Here is a 27,387-nt window from a genome sequence, read left to right as displayed (position 1 = left end):
ATGGGTTCCGTTTCTAACCAGGAGTTCCCAGGTGGAGTAAACTTCATGAGCAGCACGTTAATGTTCCGAGTTAATTAAGCTGTTTTCGGATCGACTGTCTCACTGATTGTGAAGGAGCGTTGTAAGGCATTGTTCGCACACGTGACGAGCAATGTACTCAAATTCGACTCTTTAAATAGTTGCATTTTCTGAAAGTTTTGCGCACATTTGAATGAAAGTTTTACGCATATTTAAAAAAAGAAAGTTTTGCGCATGTTTCTTGAACAATGTTGTGCAACTGCTGGCGTTTAAATCGAAAATATATACTGAAGCCTCTGCACGGCATGCTCAGTCATTGATTCATATCGATTACTGATCCGCAGAAATTTACATTTTTACATTTTTACAAATTTGCGTTTTGTTGGTTAAAGCGGGGCGAGTTTTTTTTTTTCTTTTTTTTTTTGTAATCCTTATTGTGAACAAATGTTGAATTTGTAGGAGTGTGCAAGACGGAGGTAGATGAGGGACCGAGCACAGAGGAAGACACGCAGTCCTTCCATGGGGCCGGGGTGTGCAAGTGGTTCAACGTCCGCATGGGCTTCGGGTTCCTGTCCATGACCAACAGAGAGGGAGTGCCGCTGGACGAACCGGTTGATGTGTTTGTCCATCAGGTAGGTCTGGCCGCTCTTCCTGCAGAATCCCAACAAAGAAGTTCCAGGCTCCTCTTTTCTTTTCCTCTGATCACTTTTAGCCCACTGATCATTCGTTATGTCTCACTCGTTACTCGTTTCTAATCGAACACAATTAGTTTAAGTGTCTTAATCTTTTGTTCTTTTGCTTCTTGCAGCAATTGATTATAGAGTTTTGAAAAGGGACAAGTTTAGATGCATAAATTGTAAAACTGACTCAGCTTTGCAGTCTAGGGTAGAACGAAAAGACTAATTCACTTGACTTAGATGGATGTTTGCTGTAAGGTGTGAAGTTTTCTTTTGAAAAAAAAACAACGTTTTGTAATATTAGGATATCTCTTGGCTTTCTTTATAAAACTTTTTGGAACAGGAAATAAAAAAAAAAGACGATGGAATCACAAGAGGCACAGGGGCGGATTTAACAGGATGTGGGTTTCTGTGCTGCAGTTTTGGTGCCCTACTCACACAAGTTTCAGTTCAGGTGATTTGCACAGATCCTAATAACGACCAATGTCGATTTACAAGACTAAAAGATCCACTTTATATCCATGAATATATTTGGAACAGATGGGAATTGATGTATGTGCAAAACTCTTTGTGAACTTTTTCACTGAATTGGTCCCAATGTTGGTGCTAGTGTCGGCTCCTAACTGATTCTTAAAAAAAAAAAATGGTTTGCTTTTTTCTACAACTCATTATCTGAGTCAGAGCCTCATCTCATCTCCCTCGATTTTAAGTTTTACTTAAATTTTTATGGAGGATGGTAGAGCAGAAAGTTTGACTACACAAAACAGATTGTTAATTTCTGTAAGCTGTTGACCCCTTATTGCTGCTATAATTTTATTTTCACTGTTTCTTTTTTAAACAAAAAAAGGGTTGTTCGTGAACACAATCCTAACCAATGGATCACTAGTACCAGCAGCATAAAAAATGGGAAAAGAGCAATATTTACAGCATGCTTTACATAACACAGTGTTAAAGAAACTAGTTGGTAATGGCATTTATCAAACCAATGGAAAACATCAGCTTGATGCAGGTCGAAAGTCTACTTTAGCTCTGTGATGGGTGATATAAAAACAAGCAATGGTAAGATTGATTGCCTTGAGATGATGTACTGTGACTTGGTTCTTTAAAAATAAACTGAACTGGAACTGCTTGTGTTTCTCCAATTTAACATTTTTTCTGAATAATGATGCTTAGTATTGTTTTTAATTGGATCAATGTCAAAACAAACCCCTGAACAGTGATTTCTGATTGGCTGCTGGTCTCCCTGAGTCTTGATCTAGCTTCTGATGAAAGAGGCTCTTCTGTCCCGACTCAGACTTGGTATTGTAAAAGATCACTTATTTGTGTTAGTTTATCAGGAACAGAAGGAAATGATGCCAAGCAAGAATCAAACATCAGCTTAGCAGTAAAACCAGTTTGGTGGAGAAGTAAAATTGTGCACAGCACTAAACGCACCATTCCGAACGAGAAACAGGATGGTAGCGGCATTATGCTGTGGAGATGCTTTTGTTCAGCATGGACAGGGAAGCCAGTTTGAGTTGATGAGAAAGTGGTTTTAGAGAAAAGCTGGAAAATCTTGAAAGAAAACCTGCTAGAGGCTGCAAAATATTGAGGACAACAACCCTACACATACAACTAAAGCTGTAATAGAACGGTTTATATCAAAGTGTGTGTGTTAGAATGGTTTGATCAGATTCCTATTTGATCTTAATTATAATACAGCACAGTCAAAGTCAGTTAATCATATAATGTCAGGCTAAGTAAGCTGGGCCGATTGCATCGAGACTTTGCAGAAACAGAGCAAGAGTGGAAATTAATGGTATTAAACAGAGGAAACCCTCTGGCTCATTATTATCATCATCCATCTGCTACTACTGGGTTGTGGAAGAGACTGAACACACATTAGGCAGGGACACTGGTTCAGAGTTACTTTTTATCTTTTTCTTTAGATGTATTTTACTCATGCAAAGTACAATAGGTTGACAGTTAGGTGCACATAATCATCAAGGTTTTAAATTGTCCACAATTTATTTTTAGTCATTGTATGTTTTGTTTTTAGATAGTTCTCTACAAGTATGGGATTATTTCCAGAAAAGTCAGGAAACATCATCCAAAAATGTGCAACTGGCCTTGTCAGGCCTATATGTGGCAATGTGATGAATTCACCAAAATACACTAAAAACAAAGGAAGACACTTCAGGTGAATTCCAATTTTCAAAGCCAGATTTTGTTATTTTTGTCTAACAGTACTACAATTGCATATGTATATAGTTTAGCATTGCTAATCAGAGGTTATTTTACAAAGATAAAAGATTATACAAAGGCTAATTTAATTGCATAATCTGAAACCCTCATTTCCATTTTCTGATAGCTGTTTGGGTTAGCTGGTGGTAAAAATATGAGAAATTATGACCCATCTGTCCTGCTGGTAGATTTAGTTTCTCTTTAGTAGATTAGGAGTAAAATTTAAAAATGAATTAAATCATTGGTTGTAAAAGTACATTGTTGATCAGGGGGAGGGGGAGAACAAAACAAAATAAAACTCCTGAGGCTCCAATTTGTACAACAAAAAGTCAGCTACCTAACAGTCAGAGGGATGAAATGTCCATCATGAAGATGTGTCTGAGGTAAAAGGTTTTAGTTTGTGAGATACCTGTTTTCAAATAGTTGCATATTAATTATTGGCAGAAAAATCTAACAACTGAAACCACATGGACACTTCTGGAATACTGTCAACATATCATGCACTTATTTAAAATGATATTTTTTGAGGTTCCCAAAACTTCAAGTACTTTCCCACTAAGCCCTTGCTTAAGTCTGGCCTGGCTTACACACCTTAACAGGCTTACAACAAGGCTACTAAGCTGCACAGAATGTGTGCACATATTCATGACAATGAAAACTAAATAATCTTTTTTTTATATATCATTTAAAACGGTGCCTTTCTTCTGAATTGAATAACGGCTTGCCGATTAGACTTGTGATCCATGAACACACCTTAAATAAACTGTTAAATATCACTGCTTTTCTTATTTGTGCCCTTCTCTCTCTGACTTGATCATAAAAGTTAAGACGGCTACTTTAAACTTTGCCAGCAACAAGTTTCTGCCTTGCTCTCATATGTGAGAGAGCGCCTCCACTTCTGTCTGATAAGACGACGTTTAGCATGTGAATGAGAGGAATCCCTACGAGCTGCTCATTCACCTCAGAGTTCCTGTCATAAAATGATTAAAGGCTCTCTGCTGTCTGGTCAGCCCTTCCACCCTCCTCCCTGTGCCTGTGTGTGTGTTGGCAGTATAGAGGTACACTACAATTTATTGCTAAACCCTTCTTTGAAAAGGACTATTTTTAGGTGCCTTGTCTTGTTTATGCACCAACAGTCTATCTTGGGCTGTGAAAACATTGGACCCACTTGCATGAAGTTTGTATGATTTCACATGCAGCCCCTGTTTCAGTCTTTCTACCATCTGGCCATGATGGCGCTTACAGAGTTATAATTGTGAGTTTTTGTTTTTTTTTATTGTGAAAGCTGCAGGAAGCTGGGCATGATAGAAACCTGCAGTTTAGATCTCCAGTAGTTAGAGAGTTGAAGCCATCTGAAGTTTTATTAATGTTATTCTGCAAAGTTCCCCGTTGTCAGCATCCAATCCTTTATCAATTTCCATTGATAAGCTTTGGTATTACTACTTTAATCTACTAACCCTTCAGAGACTGATACAAGAATTAATAGCACAAACATTCAACCTTTTCAAAGCCAAACATTTTATATTGGATTGTTTTAAATGAAACAATAACTGGACTATTTTTTTTTATTGTATCATAATTGATACATTCGGTATTTTGTTATTATCATGTACTGTGTCCTCCTCAACCAAAAAGACACGGATTGCATGTTTTTAATAGCATAAACCTAATAGACAAACAATTGATGCACTGACCCCTACTCCCTTCTAAAGAACTTATCATTTTTATTACACCACATTATGAAAGACTATTTTACTGATAATCCATTTTTGAAATATCTTCTTTCCTTGTAAGCATTTGAAAGGGCCTTTAACTCCACAAAAACTTCTTCTTAGAAGGTGTCCGTGTCCATTATTGATTTAAATCTTCTACCTGAGGGAAGAAGACAAAAGTAGGACGTAACAAAGCAATTTTTTGAAAGCAGTAGCAACTTTCTTCAAGAAGGCAGAGTTCGCAGAAATATGTGTATCAAAAATCGTGCATTTGGTCTAATGGAGTAAAACCTCACATTCTGAATGGCAAGATTGATAGAAATTAGATATTTAAAGTGGAATTAAATTATTTCTCTGCAAACTTTACTCAGGTTGTTTTATATATTTTTTAATGGTATCACATCTCAGATCAGCTTTAACTTACTGGCTTTTATAATGGTGACCTTGTATTTCTATTGACAATACAATTTTTCAAATTAGCTTGTTAAAAGCAGGGTATAAAAAAAATAAGAAAACGCAGTCTTGAAATCTTCTAACAAAACCACTTTTCCAGTAACTGATTTCAGTGTATCATGATTGATCCATTAAGCTTTTCTCATTGTGTATTTATCCCATTTTCCGTAACCAAATGAATCTACAAGCACCTGATTCACTACACTGACCTTTAAGATACACCTGAAAACCTCAAGTATCACAAGTAATACACAGACTTTCATCACAGTTTTCTTTAAAATATCTATTGTTGTTTGAGTTAAGTCACATCTGGCTATCTTGGACTTTGGTCCTCAATAAGAGGCTACAAGATGAGAATAGCATGTGATACAGCAGGAAAGGCAAAGTACAAACATTTTAAAGAGGCAGAAGCCTCAGTAATGTGCATTCAAAAATTATATGTTGGGTGTTATAATAAGCCATAAATAAAAACAACCTGCTGAGTTAAACGTAGGTTTGTGAGTTGCATCGATCGAAAAAGTAGTAATGTTTACTTTTTTTCATTAGAGAAAATTGATGCAGAGAATCTGACAAAAAGTAAAGCCATGCATCCTAAAATTAGTGGCCACGCGTCGAGGAAAAATTAAGTCCCACGGTTCGCTGGCCTTTGTGCCGGTGGACAATAGAGCCATGCATCCGAATCAAGCACCCCTCAGCCGTGCCCCGAGCCTCTCTTTGTCCCAGCAGAAGTCTTTCTATTGTCCCTCTCCACTCTGATGTCTTTCTTTGCCTTGCTTCGCTTCCAGACATATTCTAATGTAGTTTACTCTAGACCCCACAAATAGCACCTCCACATCAGGTCCTTGAAGGATAAAGAGAAGAAAAGAAACCCCCCATCCTGATGCTTTACCTGTGTGAGAGTGGCCATGTGGTAGGTTGAGGGTGAGTTATGGGGGTGGGGATGTTCACACGTTTGAGAGAGGAAGTGGATTAACGGTCACCGGGTGAAGAGTGGTTCTGGGACGTCCATGTTGCCAATCAGATGTTATTTCTCACAAATGTTGTTCGAAATGTAAAATATTATACAGACCATGCTTGTTTTTCAAATGAGGCTGGGTGGGTGGTGGTGGTGGGGGGGAGGTTTGCAGTTCACCGAAACCTCTGATTGTCTTTTTCAGGAGCAGCATTTAAAGATTTAATCCATGTTTTCTTAGAAGCCCATTTCTAAAATGACTTCCCTTACAATGAATTGCATGTTTTGTTGGGTTCCAATGAGTTTTGACCTACAAAACATCCAGACGTTTATTTATAACACAAAAGGATGAAGCTTCGCTCCAAAATAAAATCAAAGAGACAGGATTACCGTTTTATCAAAGCAGATTTGCTAAATTACAGCAGGCTGTTCTTATGTCAACAGTTTGCGGCCTGCGTGACAATATAATCTTACAATCCCACCTAGGGATTTGTTTTTTGAGGGGCTTCCCATGATGCGTTAACCAGTCTGAGGTATTTCTCCACAAACCTGTGCCACACCTTTTCTCTGTTTTTATCTTTCCTGCATTTTGTTTTGGAGGTGGAAATGCTCTTTGCACATGTTAAGGAGAGGGCTCTTTTCTCTTCAGGTGACTGTGGCATCAATAAAAAGGCAGTTAAACATTCAAGCCTGCAGGCCCATTGTTCATTAAGTAAGCAGATCCACCTAATGTCATCAAACCTGTAACAAAGTGAAGTTATCAGCTCCTTCCCACAAAGATCTTGAGTGAAAACGATGCTATCAAGGTGAGATATTGGTCATTTGTGCTCCTTGTGAGTTTATATCTTTTCACATCTTTCTGCCAAACAACTATCCGAGGAATGTCACCCTGACCCCCAGCCTTCACAGAGAGATGCCTTGCTTGCCGTGTCACCCCACCCCCAACGCGAGCACCAACCCCTGCATCCTGTAGTTTAGGGTTAGTGGTGGTGGTCAGTGTGTTAGTGGAGCTTTGTGATGTGGGTGGGAAAAAAAGGTGGGGGTGGGGGCGGCAGTGTGGAATGCTGCTCCTCCGGTGAGGATGGGGGATGAGGAAGACTGGAGGTGGGGGGGGGGGGGCTTGATTGAAGATTATCCTCGTCAGTTTTTTTCTCCTAAATGCAGAAAAATAATAATATGAAAATTCAGCAGTGGGTCACCACCACTTTTGTATTGCATGATGTGAAAACTAGCTGTGGAGAAGGAATGATGAGCTTCGTATGGCTTATTTGGTTATAAGCATAAAATACCACATACTTGATAAGAGCGGTTGGGTTCTGATTTTAAACTGGGATAAATGTTTGGTGGTCAGAGTTTCTACAAGCCAACGGTAGCCAGGATCTAGTCAATGGGGGCAAAATCATCTGCAGTTTTTCCCCATACAAATGAGTTGAAGAGAAATCAAGCACCCCCTTCTATCAGATTTACTGTGAGATAAATGATTTCCACATTTGGAGTTTCCCAAACAACAAGAGGTTAAAGTTGAATGAGCTCTTGCTTTTTTGCCTTTCAGAGCAAGCTGCACATGGAAGGTTTCCGCAGCCTGAAGGAAGGCGAAGCGGTCGAGTTTACCTTCAAGAAGTCATCGAAGGGCCTCGAGTCGCAGCGGGTTACTGGTCCGGACGGCATCCACTGTGTGGGCAGCGAGCGGAGGCCCAAAGGCAAAAAGGTCCAAAAGCGCCGCTCAAAGGGAGACAGGTATGTACTGGCAAACTGGGAGGTTTCAACGCAACAGAGGTTTTAACTCTTTCAAGGTTTTGAATAAAAGAGAGTGAGGGTAATTTGAAAGAAAAAAAAGGACTACATCAAACCTCAAAAATGGAGAAAATGACCCAAAAGGGAGGATTTTAATAGATGCTGCACAGGAAAAGAAATATTCCTAAATAATATGCCTGAAAATTTCAGTGACAATATCAATTACAACACACATTTTTCAGACTCCTCTTCTTTCACCCCTCTCCATAAGCTTTAGCACCTTAGCCATTAAAAATACATATTGAGTGTTGACATTAATGACCAATATCCTGCTGATCACATATATTATCAACTGACAGAGCCTGAATCTGTTGCTCACAAAATATAATACGATGTCCAGGCAGCCCATTAAAACTGCAATATTTCACACAGTAAGGCAGAAATGATTGCACATCCATGTATTGTGGTTTCCTAGTTTTAACCCTTTATTACCTGAGGGGACAGATATCAAAATGTATCTACATTTTATAAATTGGGCAAAACATTTTTTTTCTTTAAAGTCTGTTAAGTTAAATAACGAGACTCACAATTTCACTTCAGATTTTTTGTGAAACATTTGGTCTTTTTGCAGTGAAGAATTACTTCATGTGTCCTAATCTTGGAAGAATTTCATTTAAGAAAATAACTGGCAAAGCCATAATTTGATACCAAGACCTCAGTCAGGGAAGAAATAGTATTTTGAACTGAGAATCGCATACAATTGAAGTTGTTGTAAAGTGTTTGTGATTTTTTTTGTGTGTGTGTGTGTTCTGCTTGGATCAGATGTACAATGGTGTTTGTAGTTTCTCCTCACTTTTGTGCCTTTCCCTGGATCCCAACCCCCCGCTTTGAGCTCTACCCAGGGTCACATCAGCAGGGCCTGACGTGTGACCTGGATCAATAACTGTTTAAATCTGCTCGTCCCTGGTGAATTCAGATCTGCCCACTTTCTCCCTCTTCCTACCAACCCTCCTCAACGGACAGAAGTTTTCCTCTAAATCCAAAATTAATCCTGCAAAGACAGACTTTAGATTTCCCTTTTACATTTCTCAAGATAAGATGCAAGTTTGTTGATTACTATAGGTGATTTTGTTTGGATATAACTTGATGCACACATGGAGGTGTCCAACAATCCAGCAAACAACTCACACATCGTAACTTTATCCAAATCCATGTTTTGAGAGTAAAAAGAAAGATTTAATCTAATTGGTCCAGAGGCAGAAATGGCATAAAGGGATTCGCTTACAAAGCCAGAATTAAAATGTATCTTTATCTTAAGACCCCAAGATGGACTACAAGGTAACTATGTGGCTCTTATCAGGCGAAACTAAAGGAGCTAAAGAGATCAGTGTTTGCAGATCACTCCGAGTGTCAGTATGATGCAAGGTTAGAGGTGTATCAACTTCACCACATGTCAGTTGTGATTACAACCAGAGCGAAGTGAGTGTGAGAACAGAGATCATTATGGCCTCAGAGTCCTGGGAGGCCGTCGTGGTTCAGTACTTCTCCACAGACCTCTCTGATTCATGGATAAGGTGCGTTTTCTCTTCATCGCTTTGTGTTATGCAACACTGGATTGTCCTCCACGGATTGGGATTAACTGATTACCTTTTATTAATAAACAGTCTATGTATGTATATAAATTAGAAGCACTGTGAAGCAGTTCTGACTTTGTATCTTATTTAGAGAGAGTCACTGTTCCAGCTTGGTTCAGATCACTGATAAACTCGCATATCTATCACTTTGCAAAGGAAAAAAGTTCCTGTTCATTTAATTGATAACAGATGCAGGAGCCCAGGCAAGGGGCGTTAAGGGTCATAGTTGTCATAGCAACCATGTATGAATAAAAGGAAGAGGGCTGGGGGCTTGGATGGGATTGGAGGGAGGTTGGAGGTCAGGGTTCAGAGGTCATTACTGCAGCTTTTTTAGACAAAGGGACCACTTCCACTTTCCTCCTGATGGATGCTGATGTGAGGAGCCTCTGTGATGGTGACGGTATAGACCTTGACACCACTCAAACAGCCAGGGCCACAAAGCCAACCTGACCCCTCAGCAGCCGCACCGTCCAAACCTCATCTGCTGCCACAAAGGTGGCCGGGGGGATCCAGGGAGGCACCGAGTAACTGCCCCACGCCCACCACCCATCTGTCTTCCACCCCTGTACGCGTGGCCATTCTATAACTGATGTCCAAACAGCGGTGGCCGATGGCAGCCTGATGCCTTCAGCTGACCCCCATGCATAGAGTCTAACTAAAGTTCAATGGTGATGACACTAGAGCCACACTTTGATTGAACTGGCCCCAACTGGAAGCTTCTCTCAGCGACAAGCTGACAAATAGCACAAACTGTACAACTCTAAAGAAAACCCTCCAGTAACTTCACCAAACTGCTTGCTAAAATATTGCCTTGAATTGCAGTTGTGTTTCCTAACCTGGGATTATTTCAGTGACAAACAGTTTTGAAATGTTCTTAAATCTTGTTCTCCTCATGAAGGTCTACACCATCCCCTCAAATGCCCTTTGAATTGGAGAGTTATGTAAAAAGTCAAGCTAGGGTTTAGCAGGTGGAATATTGCCATCTAGAGGCGGAAATGTATAATTTAGGATCCTTGAGAGTCAAAAACAGTCCCAACTTACTTTATTAAAATGCTTCTCCAGGAAGGTTTATGTATTTTATTTTTTTTGACTTAATTAAAAAGTGTTTTAGTAAAGTAGAAAATTTTGGGGAGATTTTAAAGGAAATATGATAGACTACAAGTTGTTGGCTAATGTTTTCCGTAAAACAAACAAATGGGAAAGTAAGATGTCTCTTTGAGGCATCTGTGATTAATATTGTAGAATTTATTGCATTAAAATAATATATTAATAGGAACTTCAAGATATGTTAACTCGGCCCTTATACTGGTGAAATTAGATTTGTTGCAATAGACCAACAGTTGAAGGAACAAGATACATATTTTTTCTTTAATATAAAAATCTGAAAAGTACAAAGTGCACCGTTGTCAATCCAGCTTTACTCTGACATGCTTAAATAAACTCCAGTGCCTTCAGAAGTCACTTACCTTGTAAGTATCTTCTGTGTAATTTCTTGTCAGTTTAATTACAGCTGTTCTGCAATGAGGGAGCACAGCAGGCAGGCCAGGGATAATGTCGAGACGTTTAGCTCACCGGAGCGAGTAACGAAAACAATATCCCAAGCTTGGAGCATCTCAGTGTTCACTGCACAACCCATTATCCAAAAACAAGAGAATCCTACACCTGCAAAGCTACCAAGACATGGCCGTCCAACCAAACAGATGGAGCCAAATAGAAGAACATTAGTTAGGGAAGTTGTGAAGGTGCAGCTGCAGAGATCCGCAGCTAACCCACCATGCAAAACCCTTACATGTCATGATGCTGTAAATCCAACAAAAAATTCTGACATGTTCCGCACCTTACAGTGTCCATACTTTCTCAAAAGAGTGATTTCATTCCATTGGATGCTCACGATATGTTCTTTCTCAGGTTTATGTCAAACGTAAACTTCATGTATTCTCTTGTAGATGTTATAACTGTGGAGGCCTGGATCATCACGCCAAAGAGTGCAAGTTACCACCCCAACCCAAGAGGTGCCACTTCTGCCAGAGCATTGACCACATGGTCGCCAGCTGTCCAGTAAAAGCACAACAGTCCTCACCAGTTTCTCAGGGAAAACCGTCCCCCTTGAAAGGAGACGAGGGGGAACACAGCCAGCCAGCGCCACCTCCTGAAACCTCTGATTAAATGGGAGATTGAGCCTCGCCGAAGCACAGGAGCCAATCAAATTGCTTCGACGGTTGAGAGAGGGGACAAAATTCTCCTCCCTTGCTGTTGAAGCTGCTTTTGGAATTACCTCAGGTTAAAAACACTCATGAAGAATGTTGTCTTTATTACTTTTTATTTGGTGTAACACTCAGGAATAATGCTTCATTGTTGCACTCAGGAAGTTTAAATGTATGAATCCTTGCTACCAGGAACATTGGAATACGTAGAGATAATACTGAAAGGTGTTCACAGGCATTTGCAGATTTCTTTTATGTAACTGCACTTTCCTTGTGAGTTTTATTAATCAGTTTCGTTTGCATTATACTCAGTGTGTTGAGAATAGACCTAAACTTTTGCTGCCTTACTGTTCAGTATCCTTCCTGACTGTTACACCTTTCTGTCGACAAAGCACAGATGTACCGGACAGTGTCTCTGTGATGAATGTTAGCAAATGGGTTGCGTGGGGCGGGAGGGATGGTGTGTTGATTTGGAAAGAAAAAAAGAAAAAAAAAACACAAAACGGGTTTAAGGGTATAGGTATAGGCAACGCACTGCTGTGAGATTTGCCAATATTGCTGTTGACCATCCAGATTTCTGGGGCCAAATGAATGTCAGACCAAAAAGTGTTTTCTGGGTTTTGGTCAATTATTTTGTTTTATAAGTTGATTTTTATCTTTTTAGTACTCAGCATTTTGCTGGCTGTTCTGGTCTACCTCACTAGTGCATGTTAGGTCTGATATTTATAGATATCTGATTTTAGTTGGGATTAAATCAAATCCTTTTTGCACTACAGAATGTATACAGGATGAAAACTATTCATCACATACCACCACAAAGAGTAACTCAACAACCTGACCTGCAGCGATTCAGTTTCACACTCTGCTGCACTCTACGCGTGTACTTTAAGACCTGAGAAATTAAAACCGCTTTGTGGTTGCTGGGTAAAACCATGAGGTCAATAGACTTCTGAAACACTCTTTTCATTTCAGCCAAATCTTGACAGCACAAAGCCAATATTCTCACCTCATCAGAGTGTCAATCTTGTTGCTTCGTTTCCTGTCACGATGTCCGAACATCAGAAGCTTGCGAGCGTACCGAGTTTAAAGCTCCAGGGCAAAGTTGAGGCCACTCAGCTTGGTTCTGTGATGTATCATTTCTCACTTTTAGTTATGCAAACACCATCATCTCTTATGGATGAACCACGAATGCCACCGAAAGGTCTTAATTTCAATCATTTAATTCAGAATTTGAAACTTGTTAAATATTCATTATACACAGAGTTTTAATAATCTCAAGTGTTTTATTTCTGTTAATTTTGAAAACGATTCAGTTTTTTTTTTTGGACAAAATTAGAATATTACACAAGATAATTATTCAAAAATAATATTAAGTAGAGAAACACCTGCTAATATAGGTATGCTTTGATCGGGTCTGGGCTCCTTTTGGGATAAATTGCTGTATCGATGCAGCATAGCATGGAGGTGATTAAACAGTGGTGCTGCAGAAATGCTCAGGATGTATAGCTTGGTTTAGAAGCAACTTTCAGCTCGTCTGCATTGGTGGGTCTGGCGTCTCATCTTCCCCTCGGCAACATCCATTGACCTTTTGACCAGGTTTAGGTCAGACAAGTATACTGAGCAGAGTAACACACTGACTTTGTTGAGGACACCAGTGATTGTCTTCTAGTATAACTAGTATTACGCAATACAGTAATTTTCCTCATTTATTGATTCAGTATCATCAAATTGAACAGAAAAAAAAAAACTTGCTTAATACATACCTCTGTGTGTAATGAAGCTAAATAATTTTCACTTTTTAAATTATTGATGTAATTTTTCGGTTGTTTTCACATTTGAGATGCACCTACATTCTTGCAAATCAATCAAAAATAGGCGAACGCCCGGCCTACAGAGGGCAGCACAATGCTGCTGTTTGGCTTGAGTTCAGTCGGTCTTCATTTCTGGGTTTTCTTACACACTTTTATCTCTCTTTGAACAGTATTCTATCTTTACTGGCTGATCTGTAAAAGTTTGTTGCTTTATGACTACTTCAAGTTGGATTTGACTGAATTTTCTCAGGATTAAATTATACGTACATGGCATAAATACTTGAGCTTCTACTGAGTTACTGAGGGCTCCAGCTTTACTCTGGATGCTTAAAATTAGAAACAGAAACGAGGCAAAAATCAGACATGATGTTTCTTGTGAGCTCGCTGCTGCTGTTACTTTTTTATGTCCAGTTGGATCTATTTCTAGGTAGATATTTAAGACACTGTGTAGGCTTTTGACTCGGGAGCACCCAGCCTGCAAGGAGAAGCATGTAGACCTAGCTAGTCAAACAGCATATTACTCCCGTTTTACAGGAGATGCTGACTGATACTTTAACACCCAATTAATATATATGTAAAATTATTCTAAAGCCTTTTTAAGAAATGCATACTACTTATTTATTTTCATCCAAAAGCAGCGCATCTTCTCCCTGTGCTCCTTTTGAAGCCTACCAGCAATGAATGTTTGAGTAGAGATCATCATGTAAAACACAAATGGGTCGGTGAAAGCTTGAAGAAGATCTGGTTTACAATCTTAACATCATGGTACTCTTGCTGCTGTGTACATATGTGCTTGAAAGATCATTCCCTTAATTTAATTTGACCTGAATGCAAGGTAACAGTACTATATTGCGACATAAGAATATGAATATGCAATACATACTGTGCAGGTACATAGAATAATGACGACTGATCTAAACTGTGAGGATTTTCTTTTCCTTGTTTATCCTTGATTTTTTTTTTCTTTTTAGTATATTACTTTTTTTATGCGCAATGAGCCTTTTAGGAGAAAAGCTCATTGTTATTCCTATCTATGCCAAACCCAATGCAATGCCACTCTGCTCTAATCATGTGCAAGATGCATTAATATGTTTTCTATATTTCATTTTTGTTGCGCCTGAGTATGTTTAATGTTTTTATATCAGATTTTAATGTTTTTACACGCTATAAAAAATACCTCCTCTTAAGCTCATCTCAGGGATTGCTAATCTGAAAACTCAGGGATGGTTTTAGATTGAATTTGAGGAGTCAGTGTTAACTCCAGAACAAGCAAGGGTTAAATGCTCATTTAACAAAATGTGAAAAATGTAACAAAGAAGCCAAACTACTGAAAATGGCTTTGTGAGTGTCTTGGTGCTTATCTTGTTTTTCTTTTAAACATGGTGAAAATTTATTGGTAGATTTTTTTAAACTTTTGGTCAGGAAAGCAATCTTGCCCTAACATTGTATATCAACACAGAGTAATGGTGTTTTTTTTTTTGTTTGTTTTTTTTTACATCTCCTTTGCCTAATATGAAGAAATGTTCCACTATTGTTGTATTCTTTCCTCTGTAATTGTTGTAGATTGGGATAAAAGTAGGATATTTTAAAGGGACTGGGGCTAGTAGTATATAATCGTTGTCTCATCTCAACACGTTGATAATTGGTGTTTCAGACTATCAATGCTTATGACAAAAAGAATGTGCTACAAATGACTTAACACACAAATGACTCCTTTTATTCCAAGTGGATTTCCCACAAATTCAGAATATGTGACGGAAAATCATTCAAAGGTTTGATTTAGATGTTAAATCATTTCACTCAAGAATTATCGTAATGTAAGACCTTACATTAAGTGAATATATTTCATTTACACTGCTAGTATTTACATCAATTATAACAATTTACTTTCTTTTCCTTATTTGTCACTTATCTGAGCACTGACTTCATTTGTTAAACTGACTTAGGCAATGTTTACATGTAATTCTCAAATTTGGAGTAAGCTAAACTTCTATAATGGGTTAGGGATTAATTAGTTGTACTTTGCTATCTCAAATTATAACATTGAAACTCAGAATGTATAAAAACCTACAAATTTATTGTCAAGTACTTGGTTCCTTTAAAGTTCAACAGCTTGTATGACTAGCTCAGGGTAACATTTGAAGCAGATCAAGGCGTTTCAATATTTTTTTGTTCTTTTTGTACTCATGTTGTTTTTGACCATCAGTCAGTTCATTTGTGGTTTTATTGTATTTTATAAGACAAATTTCTACAGAGCTACTTCAGAAAAATATGCATTTACTATTAATGAATGTATTAGTATTTACTGTCATAAAACTCACAATTATCTTTAACTCAGGAAATTTAATGATTATAGTCTGTCAGTGATGAGCAGCATGTGAGATTTTCAAAGTAGTTTCTATATGTAAAATGTTGCTTCATTTCATAATAAACTTGTCAATATTATCATTTTTTTCAGCTTTTCATTTTAAAAGAGGGGGTTGAGGGAGGTAATTGTTGTCTTACTTCTTTTTTTTTCTTAATTGTTTTAATTTTTGACCAGGAAAGATCCAGAGATTTAAAATTTCACAGGAGTGCTAACAACATAAAAGCAGCCCACAATGCACCTGAAATATAACACTCAGAGTCGACACAGTAAATTACATAAAAAGGTTTTCATTTGCAAACTTATCAATTTATATAAAAAGGTTCTGCAATGTTGAAAGATTGTGGTATAAATTCAACGCAATATGGAGCTTATTCTATAAAGTATAATATCTGAAGGCTTAAACACAAGCTACTTGGCACATTTAATAGGAATAGGTGATATAAATAAACCTGAAACTATTGCACTTTTGAGGAAATAGGAGTTTTAGTATAAAGGAAGAAAAACCTTTCGATTCAACATAAGAATATAATGTGGAATGAAAACCATAAATTGGTAGATCCTACCAAGTGTATGTTGGCACTGTGGACATACAGCACACAGACATAAATGTAGCATATATACAAATCGTTCACCAGCTCTAAAATAAAATAAGGTTCTAGAGCAGTTTTATCTTGATTGCTTTATTACCAACTGCTTGATGTGTGAGAATCAACAATTAGTATTCCTACATTTTTTTCAGACGCTAGCTCTGTCCTCAAAACAGAATAAGGACAGTAAATTCAGAGTACAACTGCAGTATTGTCAGCATAAAAATATTTTTAAAACCTGGTAGTATATAACATTTATGAGAGAATTTGTCTCTGCAGAACACAGAGTTTTTGGCTTAGTTAAATAGGTTCTACAACTGATATGTCAAAAGGTTAAAAGAGGTCACTGACAAAAGCTGGACTCTTGTTGCCTTTCACCTCCTAGAGCTGTTGTGTACTCTTTTCTAAAACCAAACAGTTTTTATTTATTTCACTAGATATGCACAAATATGATATTTTTTAAAAAGTAAATTAAAACAAATTTAAGTCTCCTATTTATATCTGATGTTCTTTGTTTCTGATGCTCTTTCAACACAACTACTTTGGCATATGAAACATACTAAAAATGGTGCCTGAATCATTCCTACATTCAATTTCTTTCTCTTTGACATGTTTCCTGTTGCTGATGCAGCACAGCCCACAGGGCCAACTAATCTGACCTTTCACTTCTGAATTCTTTAGTAAAATGACTCCTTTTGTGTATTTATTATAATGTCTTTTCTTTGTAATGTCCTTAAGAAATCTTGTGGGAGTGAGTTGGTTCATGTAAGGGCTGTTATTGAGACCTTGCCCATGTATTGCACATTCCTTTACTACATTTAGAAATAATAATCTAACAAGATTTTTTTTATTCAACAGCCCTAAAATAAGAAAAATAATAAATAGAATTTTAAAAATCTGCAACAAATCCTCAATAAAAGACTCCTTGACCCTAATTTGTGGCTCTTCAGCTTACATTTATAGATGAGAAGCTTCAGTTGTTTATCTGTTGTAGGGAAAATGCAAAGGGGCGTGACTCTCTTGCCCTAAAAACTGAAATTGCACAGGAATTTGAATAAAAGGAATAAGTCGTGTTTCGTAAATACACTCGTAAACTTTGGCAGTTCTTTCATAATTGGTGCTGAGTGAGTCCTTCCTTCTGTTGACCTCCAAGTAATCAAAATGAAGAAAACCACAAAGCACATAAAATATCCCCCCTTCTCAGCAACAAGCAGGGGATGCTAATACGCCATTGATTGCAAACAGATACATGTATCTATTTATTTATGATATATCTATTAGCTACCTTAGCTATACCTATCATTAAATCCTGGTGAATCCAATCCATTTGGAAGATCACAGCCATTTCTTGAGGAAATACATTAAAATCTTGATGACACTAAACGTTCTTCTTTTACCAAAACATAAATTGTCGTTTTTGGATCAGAACCTCTGATAAAGACACTGCTTAGACAATCACGTGATGAGGATGACATTAAATTCATAAAGTGAAGAATTTCTGATATTTTTGACAAGGATATGTCACTTAAATCCCGTTCTAAACAAGGTTTTAGGATTTTCTTATTACACCTCTGGAATATTGCCAAAATTAGACATATCTTACCCAGGAAAAATTCATCCATGCATTTGTTAGTTCAAGGCTGGACTACTGTAATTCTTTACTATCAAGAACCCAACAAAATGCAGTTAAAAGCTTTCAGTTGATCCAAAATGCTATAGCAACAGTTCTGATGAAAAAAGTTAATATTTGGCTTCCTCATTGGTTTCCTATTAAATACCAAATATAATGCAAGATTCTCTTACACCTAAACCAGTCAATAACCAAGCTCCATCAAACATCAGAAATCTGACTGCTCCATATGTTCCTAACAGAGAACTGAATGAAGTTTTGGTAGATTTAAACAATCCAAATGAATTGATAAAGAAGTCACTGTTTGTCACTGTTACGTCCACCAGGCTCGTTTGATGGGGTAACATTAAAAGGAGACCACACAAGGATTTAGTAACTGAATGAAAATAGAATTTATTAAATTATATTAAAGAAATAACCCTGAAAAAAGAATACCTGTAATGAGAAACCAAAATAGATTAACGCAGAACCTATAAGTGACCAGAAATGAACAAATGCTAAACAAACCTAACAAATCTCCACCAAAAGATACAAACCAAAACCAAATGGGGTTCTGAGGAGAGAGGAGGGAAAAGCCTCCTGACTGCTGCATGCCTGGCAGTTTTAAAGCTGCAGAACACCAATCAGGGCAACACGCATCACCTGCAGAGACCTGTCTGCAGAACCCTAAAAGGAAAAAAGGGCAGAGACCCACTGAAGCCGTAACACCTTCCCCCTTAAATCAGAGGATCCAACCAGGACCTCTGTAGGCATTTTTTCCTGTTAGTCTGGTCCATCAATGGCACGAGACAATGCATCAGCCAGCACATTTTCAGTGCCTCGAATGTGCCGAATTTCAAGGTTGTAAGGCTGTAGAAATAAGGCCCATCGCATCAACCGCTGATTGGGGCTCTGTAAAGAGTGCAAAAAGGTCAAAGGGTTATGATCTGAATATACCACAACAGGAAACTCACCCCCACCCACATACACATCAAAGTGCTGGAGTGCCCAAATAAGAGCCAAGGCCTCTTTCTCAATGGTCGAATAATTAAGTTGATGTTGATTGAACTTCTTAGAAAAGAAACACACTGGATGGTCAACCCCTTCTTCATCAGTCTGCAACAAAATGGCTCCTGCACCCACTTGACTTGCATCAACCTGTACCTGGAATGGCCGGTCTAATCTTGGAGCAGACAAAACTGGTGCAGTGCTCAAGAGGAACTTGACATTTTCAAATGCCTTCTGACAAGCTGTTGACCATCTAAACTGGACTTTAGCTTTTAATAGGTCAGTTAATGGAGCCACTACAGTAGAAAAATTCTCACAAAAGTTTCTATAGTAACCCACCATCCCCAAAAACCTCATCAACTCCTTTTTTGAGGAAGGAGGTGGGAAACCATCAATGGCTTGGACTTTAGCTCTCACTGGTTTCACTTGTCCTTGCCCAACTACTTTTCCCAAATAAGTCACTGTAGCTCTTGCAAACTCACATTTAGCCAAGTTCACAGTTAGACGAGCATCCTGAAGACGCTGAAACAACTTCCGGATACGTAGCACGTGTTCATTCCAGGTGTCACTGAAGACCACTACATCATCTAAGTAGACAGCACAACCTTCCAATCCAGCCACTACTTGATTCATCAACCGCTGGAAAGTGGCAGGTGCATTTCTAAGGCCAAAACTCATCACAGTGTAAGAGTATAATCCAGATGGTACAATAAAGGAAGACACCTCTTGGGCTCGAGCAGACAAGGGTACTTGATAGTAACCTTTGAGCAAGTCAAATTTACTCACATACCTTGCCGTTCCAACCTGATCGACACAATCTTCCATCCGAGGAAGTGGATAGGAGTCAGGCTTTGTAATGCTGTTCAGTTTCCTATAATCAGTACAGAATCTATAAGTACCGTCAGGTTTTTTAACCAGCAAACATGGCGAGGCCCAACTGGAACAAGATGGTTTAGCCAGGCCATTGTCCAGCAAATACTGAATTTCTGACTCCAAAAATTTACTTTTCTCAGGAGGAATACGATAAAAATGTTGACGGATGGGCTGCGCATCTCCCACATCTATGTCATGCTCGATTAAATTAGTACATGTCGGAATGTCACTGAACAAGGCTTGAAAATCCATAATGGACTGCTTCAACTGCTCACTTCTTTCTGCAGACAAATGACTCAATAATGTTTGTATGTTAGACAACATCTCAGAGTTTTTAAGTCTGGGCTGGAACACAGCGTCATCTGGAGTCTGCACATCCTCATCTAAGCCTGCGTTGCAGCTCAAGTCTGCCTTCACAGAAGCAGCAACTGCCTTGACATCTTTATCTTCCAAAGTACAACCAAAGTAAGGCTTCAGTAAGTTTACATGGCAAAGCTGAGTTGGTCGTTTACGGTCTGGGGTAGAAACCACGTAGTCTTGGGCTGACACCTGTCTCAACACAGAATACGGACCATAAAACTTTGCCTGAAAAGGTGAACCCTGAATGGGGAGTAAGGCAAGCACCTTAGCTCCTGGATGAAACACTCTGTTTTCAGCTTTCTGGTCAAACCATCGCTTCATTTTTCTCTGAGCCTTTTTAAGATTCTCAGAAGCTAGTTTGCCAGCCAAGAAAAGTCTGCGACGAAAACCATTGACGTAGTCAAACAGGTTTGATGGTGGCTCAGACCTCTCCAAGTTAGTTTTTAAAATAGCAAGAGGACCACACACATGATGTCCAAACACTAGTTCATTTGGACTGAATCCTGTGCTCTCTTGTACAACTTCACGAGCTGCCAGAAGTAGCCAAGGCAGACCTTCTTCCCAGTCTCTACTCAACTCTGTGCAGTATGCCCTCAACAATGCCTTCAGGGTTTGGTGAAAACGCTCTAGCGCCCCCTGGCTTTGAGCATGATAAGCACTGCTTTGTTGATGGACTACACCAAGTTGTTTCAAAATCTCACCAAACATGCGTGAAGTGAAATTGGTACCTCTGTCAGTTTGAATGGTCTTTGGGATTCCAAACACTGAAATAAAATTAGACAAAGCTTTGACCACCGACTTTGTTGTAATGGTTTTCAGAGCATATGCTGCAGGATAACGAGTGCTTTTACACATAACCGTCAGTAAATACACCGATCCTGACTTTGAAGGATTCAGTGGGCCAACACAGTCAATGATCAAGTGTTCAAAAGGCTTACCAACAGCGGGTATTGGAAAAAGTGGAGCTGGTTTCAAAGTCTGATTAGGTTTCCCAGTTAGTTGACAAGTGTGACAGGTTTTCACAACATAAGCAACATCTTTTTTCAGACGTGGCCAATAAAAATGACGTAAAACTCTATTATAAGTTTTATTGACTCCAAAATGACCAGACAATTCTCCATGAGCAGTTTTCAAGACAAGGTTTCTGAACTTGACTGGAACAACAACTTGATAAATTGGACCAACAATATCCTTGTCACTGTAAGGTAACCATTTACGTACCAACAGATCTTCTTGTAAAAAATACCCACATGACGTTTTTGTGTCCTGTTCAGCTGTCTGGACTTGGTCAAACAGAGCAGCTAAGGTTGTGTCCTCCTGCTGGGCTGCAATCAACTCACTGAGTGACAAAGGAACAGGAAGAGTTGGCAAACAGGCAGTCTTCTCAACAGAACTAGGCTTACCAAACTCAACCTCCTTATCAGCCAAAGCACGACTGATGGCACGAGTTACTGCACAAGCTGGAAATGCCTCAGGAAAGTCTTGAGCACATTTGTCTGACATGGAAACAGATGGAGACGCTCGGACCACTAGAGGAGGTGCAACATCTCGCCACACACGTCCACCTGCCAGATTGTTTCCTAAAATGAGAGACACACCTTCCACAGGCAGAGAAGGACGAACACCCATCGTTACATGCCAATTGCCTGTATTGCCTGTACAGGCAATACAGGCAATACAGCCTGTATTGCCTGTAACCTGCAATACAGGCAAACCAAAGTCAGGGGCACGTAACTGCAACCTGAACACAACAATGAGGCCAAACAAGCCTAATTAGTCCACATATCCCGGACGAGCCCCCACAATGTTACGTCCACCAGGCTCGTTTGATGGGGTAACATTAAAAGGAGACCACACAAGGATTTAGTAACTGAATGAAAATAGAATTTATTAAATTATATTAAAGAAATAACCCTGAAAAAAGAATACCTGTAATGAGAAACCAAAATAGATTAACGCAGAACCTATAAGTGACCAGAAATGAACAAATGCTAAACAAACCTAACAAATCTCCACCAAAAGATACAAACCAAAACCAAATGGGGTTCTGAGGAGAGAGGAGGGAAAAGCCTCCTGACTGCTGCATGCCTGGCAGTTTTAAAGCTGCAGAACACCAATCAGGGCAACACGCATCACCTGCAGAGACCTGTCTGCAGAACCCTAAAAGGAAAAAAGGGCAGAGACCCACTGAAGCCGTAACAGTCACAGAATCAATGTGTTTCTTTTCTGAATTGAAATACCTTAGTAATTAAACTTTTCGATGGTTATCTGACTAATTGGTAAGCACCTGACCTATGAATTAGGATTTACTTGTCTTATAAAAGCAAACATGAAGTAAACATGAACATCATCTCAACATTTTTGGTGTGACTAAGAAAATGAGTAATTAAGGTTAGTTGTTGGGTCTCTCTTATAGCTTCATGTTTCATGAAGTGAAAAAATAGGAAAAGAAATGAATTCCTCTCGACTTTGAGACAGAGTCATGTTATAACCACCAGGGGCGCTAATCTCTGTTTATATTTTCAATGACAACCTCATGCGAAACAAACATGGCTGCCGCCGCTACACTAGCCTGGCAGTCTAATGCTGCCTTAAATTACAGCTATTAATAAAAATATATTTATTACTGCTAGCTGTGAAGTTGTGTTCTGGGTTAAAATGGGGCTTCCGGTTCTCTCGGCTATTTTCAGAAGCCGGGTAGTTTGTCAAAGAGGCTTCGTGGCTATTTTAAATTGTCCGAAGCACATGAAAGCTAGCGTTTCTCTCTTCAGCCATTCAGCTGGACGCTGCACACAGACCTGTCAAGCTCTGATCTACCGAAAACACGGAGACCCTTCTGGAGTGGTTGAGTAAGAATATACGTCTGAAAAAAAAGCATTAAAGATTAAGTTTTTTCTTTATTTTGCAAAGACTTACCCCCCTTTGCATCCATGTTGCTTACTTTTTATGTCTCCTCTAACGAAACTTAATGCCACATCTGTTGCAAACCAGAAAAATCTCACCTCTCTGTGGTTGTCGTCTTTCTGGCTTTGTGCTCATAAGTGTCCGCCGAGGTTCTTGTAAGGGAAATCCCTGAGTAGCACCGAGTTTGTGGTGAATGTTTTTCCCCTCGAATGTGCCCATCTCACCTTCCGGGGGACTGATGGGCACATTGCAGCCCACACACCAAGATTGAAAACATTATGCTCAAAGAAACATAAAACAACATTGTGTGGTGGATACAATCACGCCTACCATATGAAAACGCAGATGTTTTTACACCTCAATATAAATTAATGCTCTTATATTAATAGGAACGTTTTGAATTTATTTAATAACCCCAAAAGAAATACCTTGAGTTTATGTTATTCACTATATTTATTGAACCCTTTCACATTTATTTCTTGAGATAATAAATTCCTGTCTCACAGTTTCATAGGACTGGATTTACCACTTTTCCAATCCCACTTTACTGACATTGGTTTTGATTATTAAGAAAAACTAAAACTTAGTAATTGTCCAAGGTAACAATTTTTTTTTACTCATTCTGGGACAATGAGAGCAGAAAAAAAGAAGCAATTTTAGCACAAAACCAAACATCAGAAACCAGAACATAATACTGTTTCAGGGAGGAATTTCTGTTCAGACCTTCCTCTGGATCTCTACTTTCAGCAACGTAATATTGAGGTAAAACAAGGTGTATTAGTCAAATTATGAATGACTCCAGGCTTGTCTGTTGACAGTTTTGTGTATTTTTTATTTTTTTTATAACTGCTAATATTTTGACAGATGTTTTTAATTCCAGATGGAGTCATTGACAGAGAGTTATTGGCAGTTTTACTGATGTGTATTTGGGGTTTTTTCCACCAAAGGAAGCACTTAGTTTCATTTTTGGCTATGTTTTCTCACTAACTTTCTGTGATCTTTGTTTCTCACTTTGAGAGAAAGTAGTTCAGTCTACTTATGTGCCTAGCTGTGTATATTTCCTGATGACATTCTTAAGTTTGCTACCTCTTTAATTTTTCTTTCCCATAGATTTCACTAAATCATTATGCCTGATTTATGAGGTGTTTTTTTTTTTTACCTGGATTGCTGCAACTTACTGTATCTGTTCCTTTTCATTTCCCATAAAGTACCCTTGGCTCAGTGGTTTTGTGCTTAACTATATCTATTTTTTCCTGCAGTGAAGCCTTTCACAAAGCTGTTATTGAAATTAACCTTATGTGTTACTGTGCTTTTTTGTTTTAAATTCCATTGACGGTACCGATGGGTACAGATGTTTTTGTGTAGCAAACCTAAATGGAAGGATTGATTGAGCTATGAACTCTGCTTTCCTTTTTTTTTCATAAAGAGTACATGTGGCACAGTTTTTTTTTTCACTTTTTCCAGATATTAATGTTATTCTGACTGTAAAGCAACATAATAAGACTAAAGATATCATGGTTTGTGTTTTTTAACTGAATCTTGTATTGTATTTTTTTCCATTCCAGGTTGGAAGATGTACCAGTGCATCAAACAGGTGCAAAGGAAGTCCTGGTTAAACTGCTGGCATCTCCAATAAATCCATCTGACATAAACATGATTCAAGGTATTGGTTGGTTTTATTCCACATAATGCAACAACAACAACAAAACTACATTCTTATGAAACTACTATTGTATTTCTAACAGTTTTTTGTGGGTTTAGGCACCTATTCTATCCTGCCAGACCTTCCTGCCATTGGTGGCAATGAGGGAGTGGCTCAGGTCATAGAAGTGGGCAGTCAGGTGAAGTCTCTTAAAGCAGGAGACTGGGTAATCCCCAGAGACGCAGGGCTCGGTAAATTAAAGCTCAAGATTTCTTCGTTTAAGAAAGTAACATTTTCTGTTATCTTTTTGATCTAGTGCTGTTTGATTTGTGCGGGCAGGAACATGGAGGACAGAGGCAGTGTTAGCCGAAGATGACGTTATCTCAGTGCCAAACGACATTCCTCTGCTCTCTGCCGCCACACTGGGAGTCAATCCCTGCACCGCCATCAGGATGCTGTCTGACTTTGAAGATTTGAAGCCAGGTAAGCTGCTACACACGTAGTCCATATGTTCTTATTTCGCCAAACTCTTAAGTCATTGGGTTTTCTAGTTTCATAAAAACACCTCAGTAATCATTCTGAGTGAAGACATTTTTCATTACATTTATTACAATTTTTCTTATGATAAAAAAAAATTAAAAATAGTTGGGAAGGTGTCTTCATAATATAATTTTTCCTCAATTTTCTGCCCTAATAGGAGACTCTGTGATCCAGAATGCAGCCAATAGTGGAGTAGGGCAGGCTGTCATACAAATTGCTGCTGCAAGAGGAATAAACACTATAAATGTTATTAGAGACAGGTAAAATGCCATTTAAGCACCCAAATTTAACAGGATTTTTATTAACCTTTTAAATATTTTTTCTTGTTCTAAACCATGCTGAGGGTCTTGTTTGTTTCATGCTCTTCAAAGGCCCGATTTCACACAACTCAGTGACAGGCTGAAGGCTATGGGTGCCAGTCATGTAATCAAAGAAGAGAGCCTGAGGCGACCTGAGATGAAGGAACTATTCAAGGTCTGTTGCTTTGAAGATAAGCCCACTGATAAAAACAGAAATGTGATGTGGTTTGAGCCTGTTGTTCAACGTATGACACCTTTTTTTAAACAGACATGTTCAAAGCCTAAACTGGCTTTAAATGGTGTCGGAGGAAAGAGTGCAACAGAACTGCTTCGTCATCTACAGTGAGCATCTTAGATAGTCTTTATTCATCTGTCTTTTTTATTCGGTCTGAACAAATGACCAGTTATTTTTCTTTTTCATTCATTTGGTTCTGTTTCTAGAGTTGGAGGGTCTATGGTGACATATGGAGGAATGTCTAAGCAGCCGGTGACTATTCCCGTGGTAAGGCATGATAACAACAGATAAAGATAGATACAGTGACTTATAAAAGCATTGATACGTCTTGAACATTTTCACATTTTGTCACATCACTACCATGTATTTTACTGGCATAATTATGAAGTGAAGGAAAATAAAAATCTTAAATGTATGACATAAATTTTTATCCAATGGTATTTTTTAAACTGCAACAAAAAGAACGACATTTTGTTGCAGTTTTGGCAGCAAGTATTTTGGCGCTCGTCTCTGCTCGCTTTTCCTATCTTGGAACTAAAATTACTACCAGTTCTCCATTAAAACAAAAATGATCAGACATTGAAAGGAACATCTTGTTTAAATTTAATTTTAATTAATAGATTCTCAATTTGAAGTAGGTCTGGACATTGACCGGGCAACTCTAAAACATAATCGAGCTTCAATCTAAAACATTGCTCTACAGATATGGCTGTATGATGTAAATCTCTACTGGTTACCAGAGGACTCTTGGCTGCATGTCTGATTAGAAAGGCTCTCCAATGATATGCTGTCAGCTTATAGGCGGATGGTTATGGCTTGGGTGGTTTGTAGTTTGAAAACAAACTACAAACAGATGACGATCCTTTTCAAACATTCAGATAAAATCAGAAATGTGAGAAAAGTTTAGGGATATGAATACTTTTGCAAGTCACTGAAAATTAGATTAGCTGTTGCTGAAATGTTTTCCTATTGCACACTAATTCAATGTGGTGTCTGTGTCTGCAGAGCGCTCTCATTTTTAAGGATGTAAAAGTTCGGGGTTTTTGGGTGACACAGTGGAAGAAAGATCACACTCACGGTAAGCAAGCATATTACCTGCAGTGTGAAATGAGAGTGAGAGTATCACAAAAGATTTTTAAAGTAGGTTTGCTGTTGTCATTTTTTTTTTCCCTAGACGGGAAGGCATTCAGAGCCATGCTGGATGAACTGTGCTCTCTCATCCAGCAGGGGAAGCTAACAGCTCCTGCCTGCACAGAGGTGCGCATACAAGACTATAAAAAGGCGCTGGATGCAGCCATGCAACCTTTTTCTTCCCGTAAGCAGGTCTTAATTATGTGAGGGTTCTGCTTTCATTAACCAGTCACCACAATGTCGTGACAGAAGTGAGAGTACTAAGGTGTAACCTCAGGCCCATGTCACATTATCGTTGATCGAGTTACCAGTAAACCAGTTACAGTGCTCAATAAACATGCTTTCTCAACAGCCTCAAAGTTCGCTGTCTGTCTTTTCACCTCATAGTAATGCATCTCAGTGTTCGGTTTACA

General features: G+C 38.6%; 2 protein-coding genes across 2 annotated transcripts; both read left to right on the top strand.

The window, feature by feature from the left end:
• On the top strand, positions 1–13,804 carry lin28aa (lin-28 homolog Aa). The gene is made up of 4 exons (XM_014972545.2): positions 1–31; positions 478–650; positions 7,588–7,772; positions 11,350–13,804. The coding sequence occupies exons 1-4, from the start codon at positions 1–3 to the stop codon at positions 11,567–11,569; spliced, it is 609 nt and encodes a 202-aa protein (XP_014828031.2). The 3' UTR covers positions 11,570–13,804.
• An 8,979-nt stretch (positions 13,805–22,783) lies between these two features.
• mecr (mitochondrial trans-2-enoyl-CoA reductase) lies at positions 22,784–27,333 on the top strand. The gene is made up of 10 exons (XM_014972959.2): positions 22,784–23,072; positions 24,693–24,790; positions 24,889–25,020; positions 25,109–25,252; positions 25,467–25,569; positions 25,681–25,783; positions 25,877–25,950; positions 26,050–26,110; positions 26,849–26,921; positions 27,018–27,333. Exons 1-10 carry the CDS (start codon positions 22,882–22,884, stop codon positions 27,179–27,181), a joined length of 1,143 nt encoding a protein of 380 aa, XP_014828445.2. The 5' UTR covers positions 22,784–22,881; the 3' UTR covers positions 27,182–27,333.
• The last annotated feature ends 54 nt before the right edge of the window (positions 27,334–27,387 follow it).

The sequence above is a fragment of the Poecilia mexicana genome, unplaced genomic scaffold (assembly GCF_051168715.1).
Source record: "Poecilia mexicana isolate PSO_F unplaced genomic scaffold, ASM5116871v1 scaffold_16, whole genome shotgun sequence".
NCBI lineage: Eukaryota > Metazoa > Chordata > Actinopteri > Cyprinodontiformes > Poeciliidae > Poecilia > Poecilia mexicana.
The sequence above is the reverse complement of the archived record's forward strand: the minus strand, read 5'-3'. Positions and strand labels throughout refer to the sequence as shown.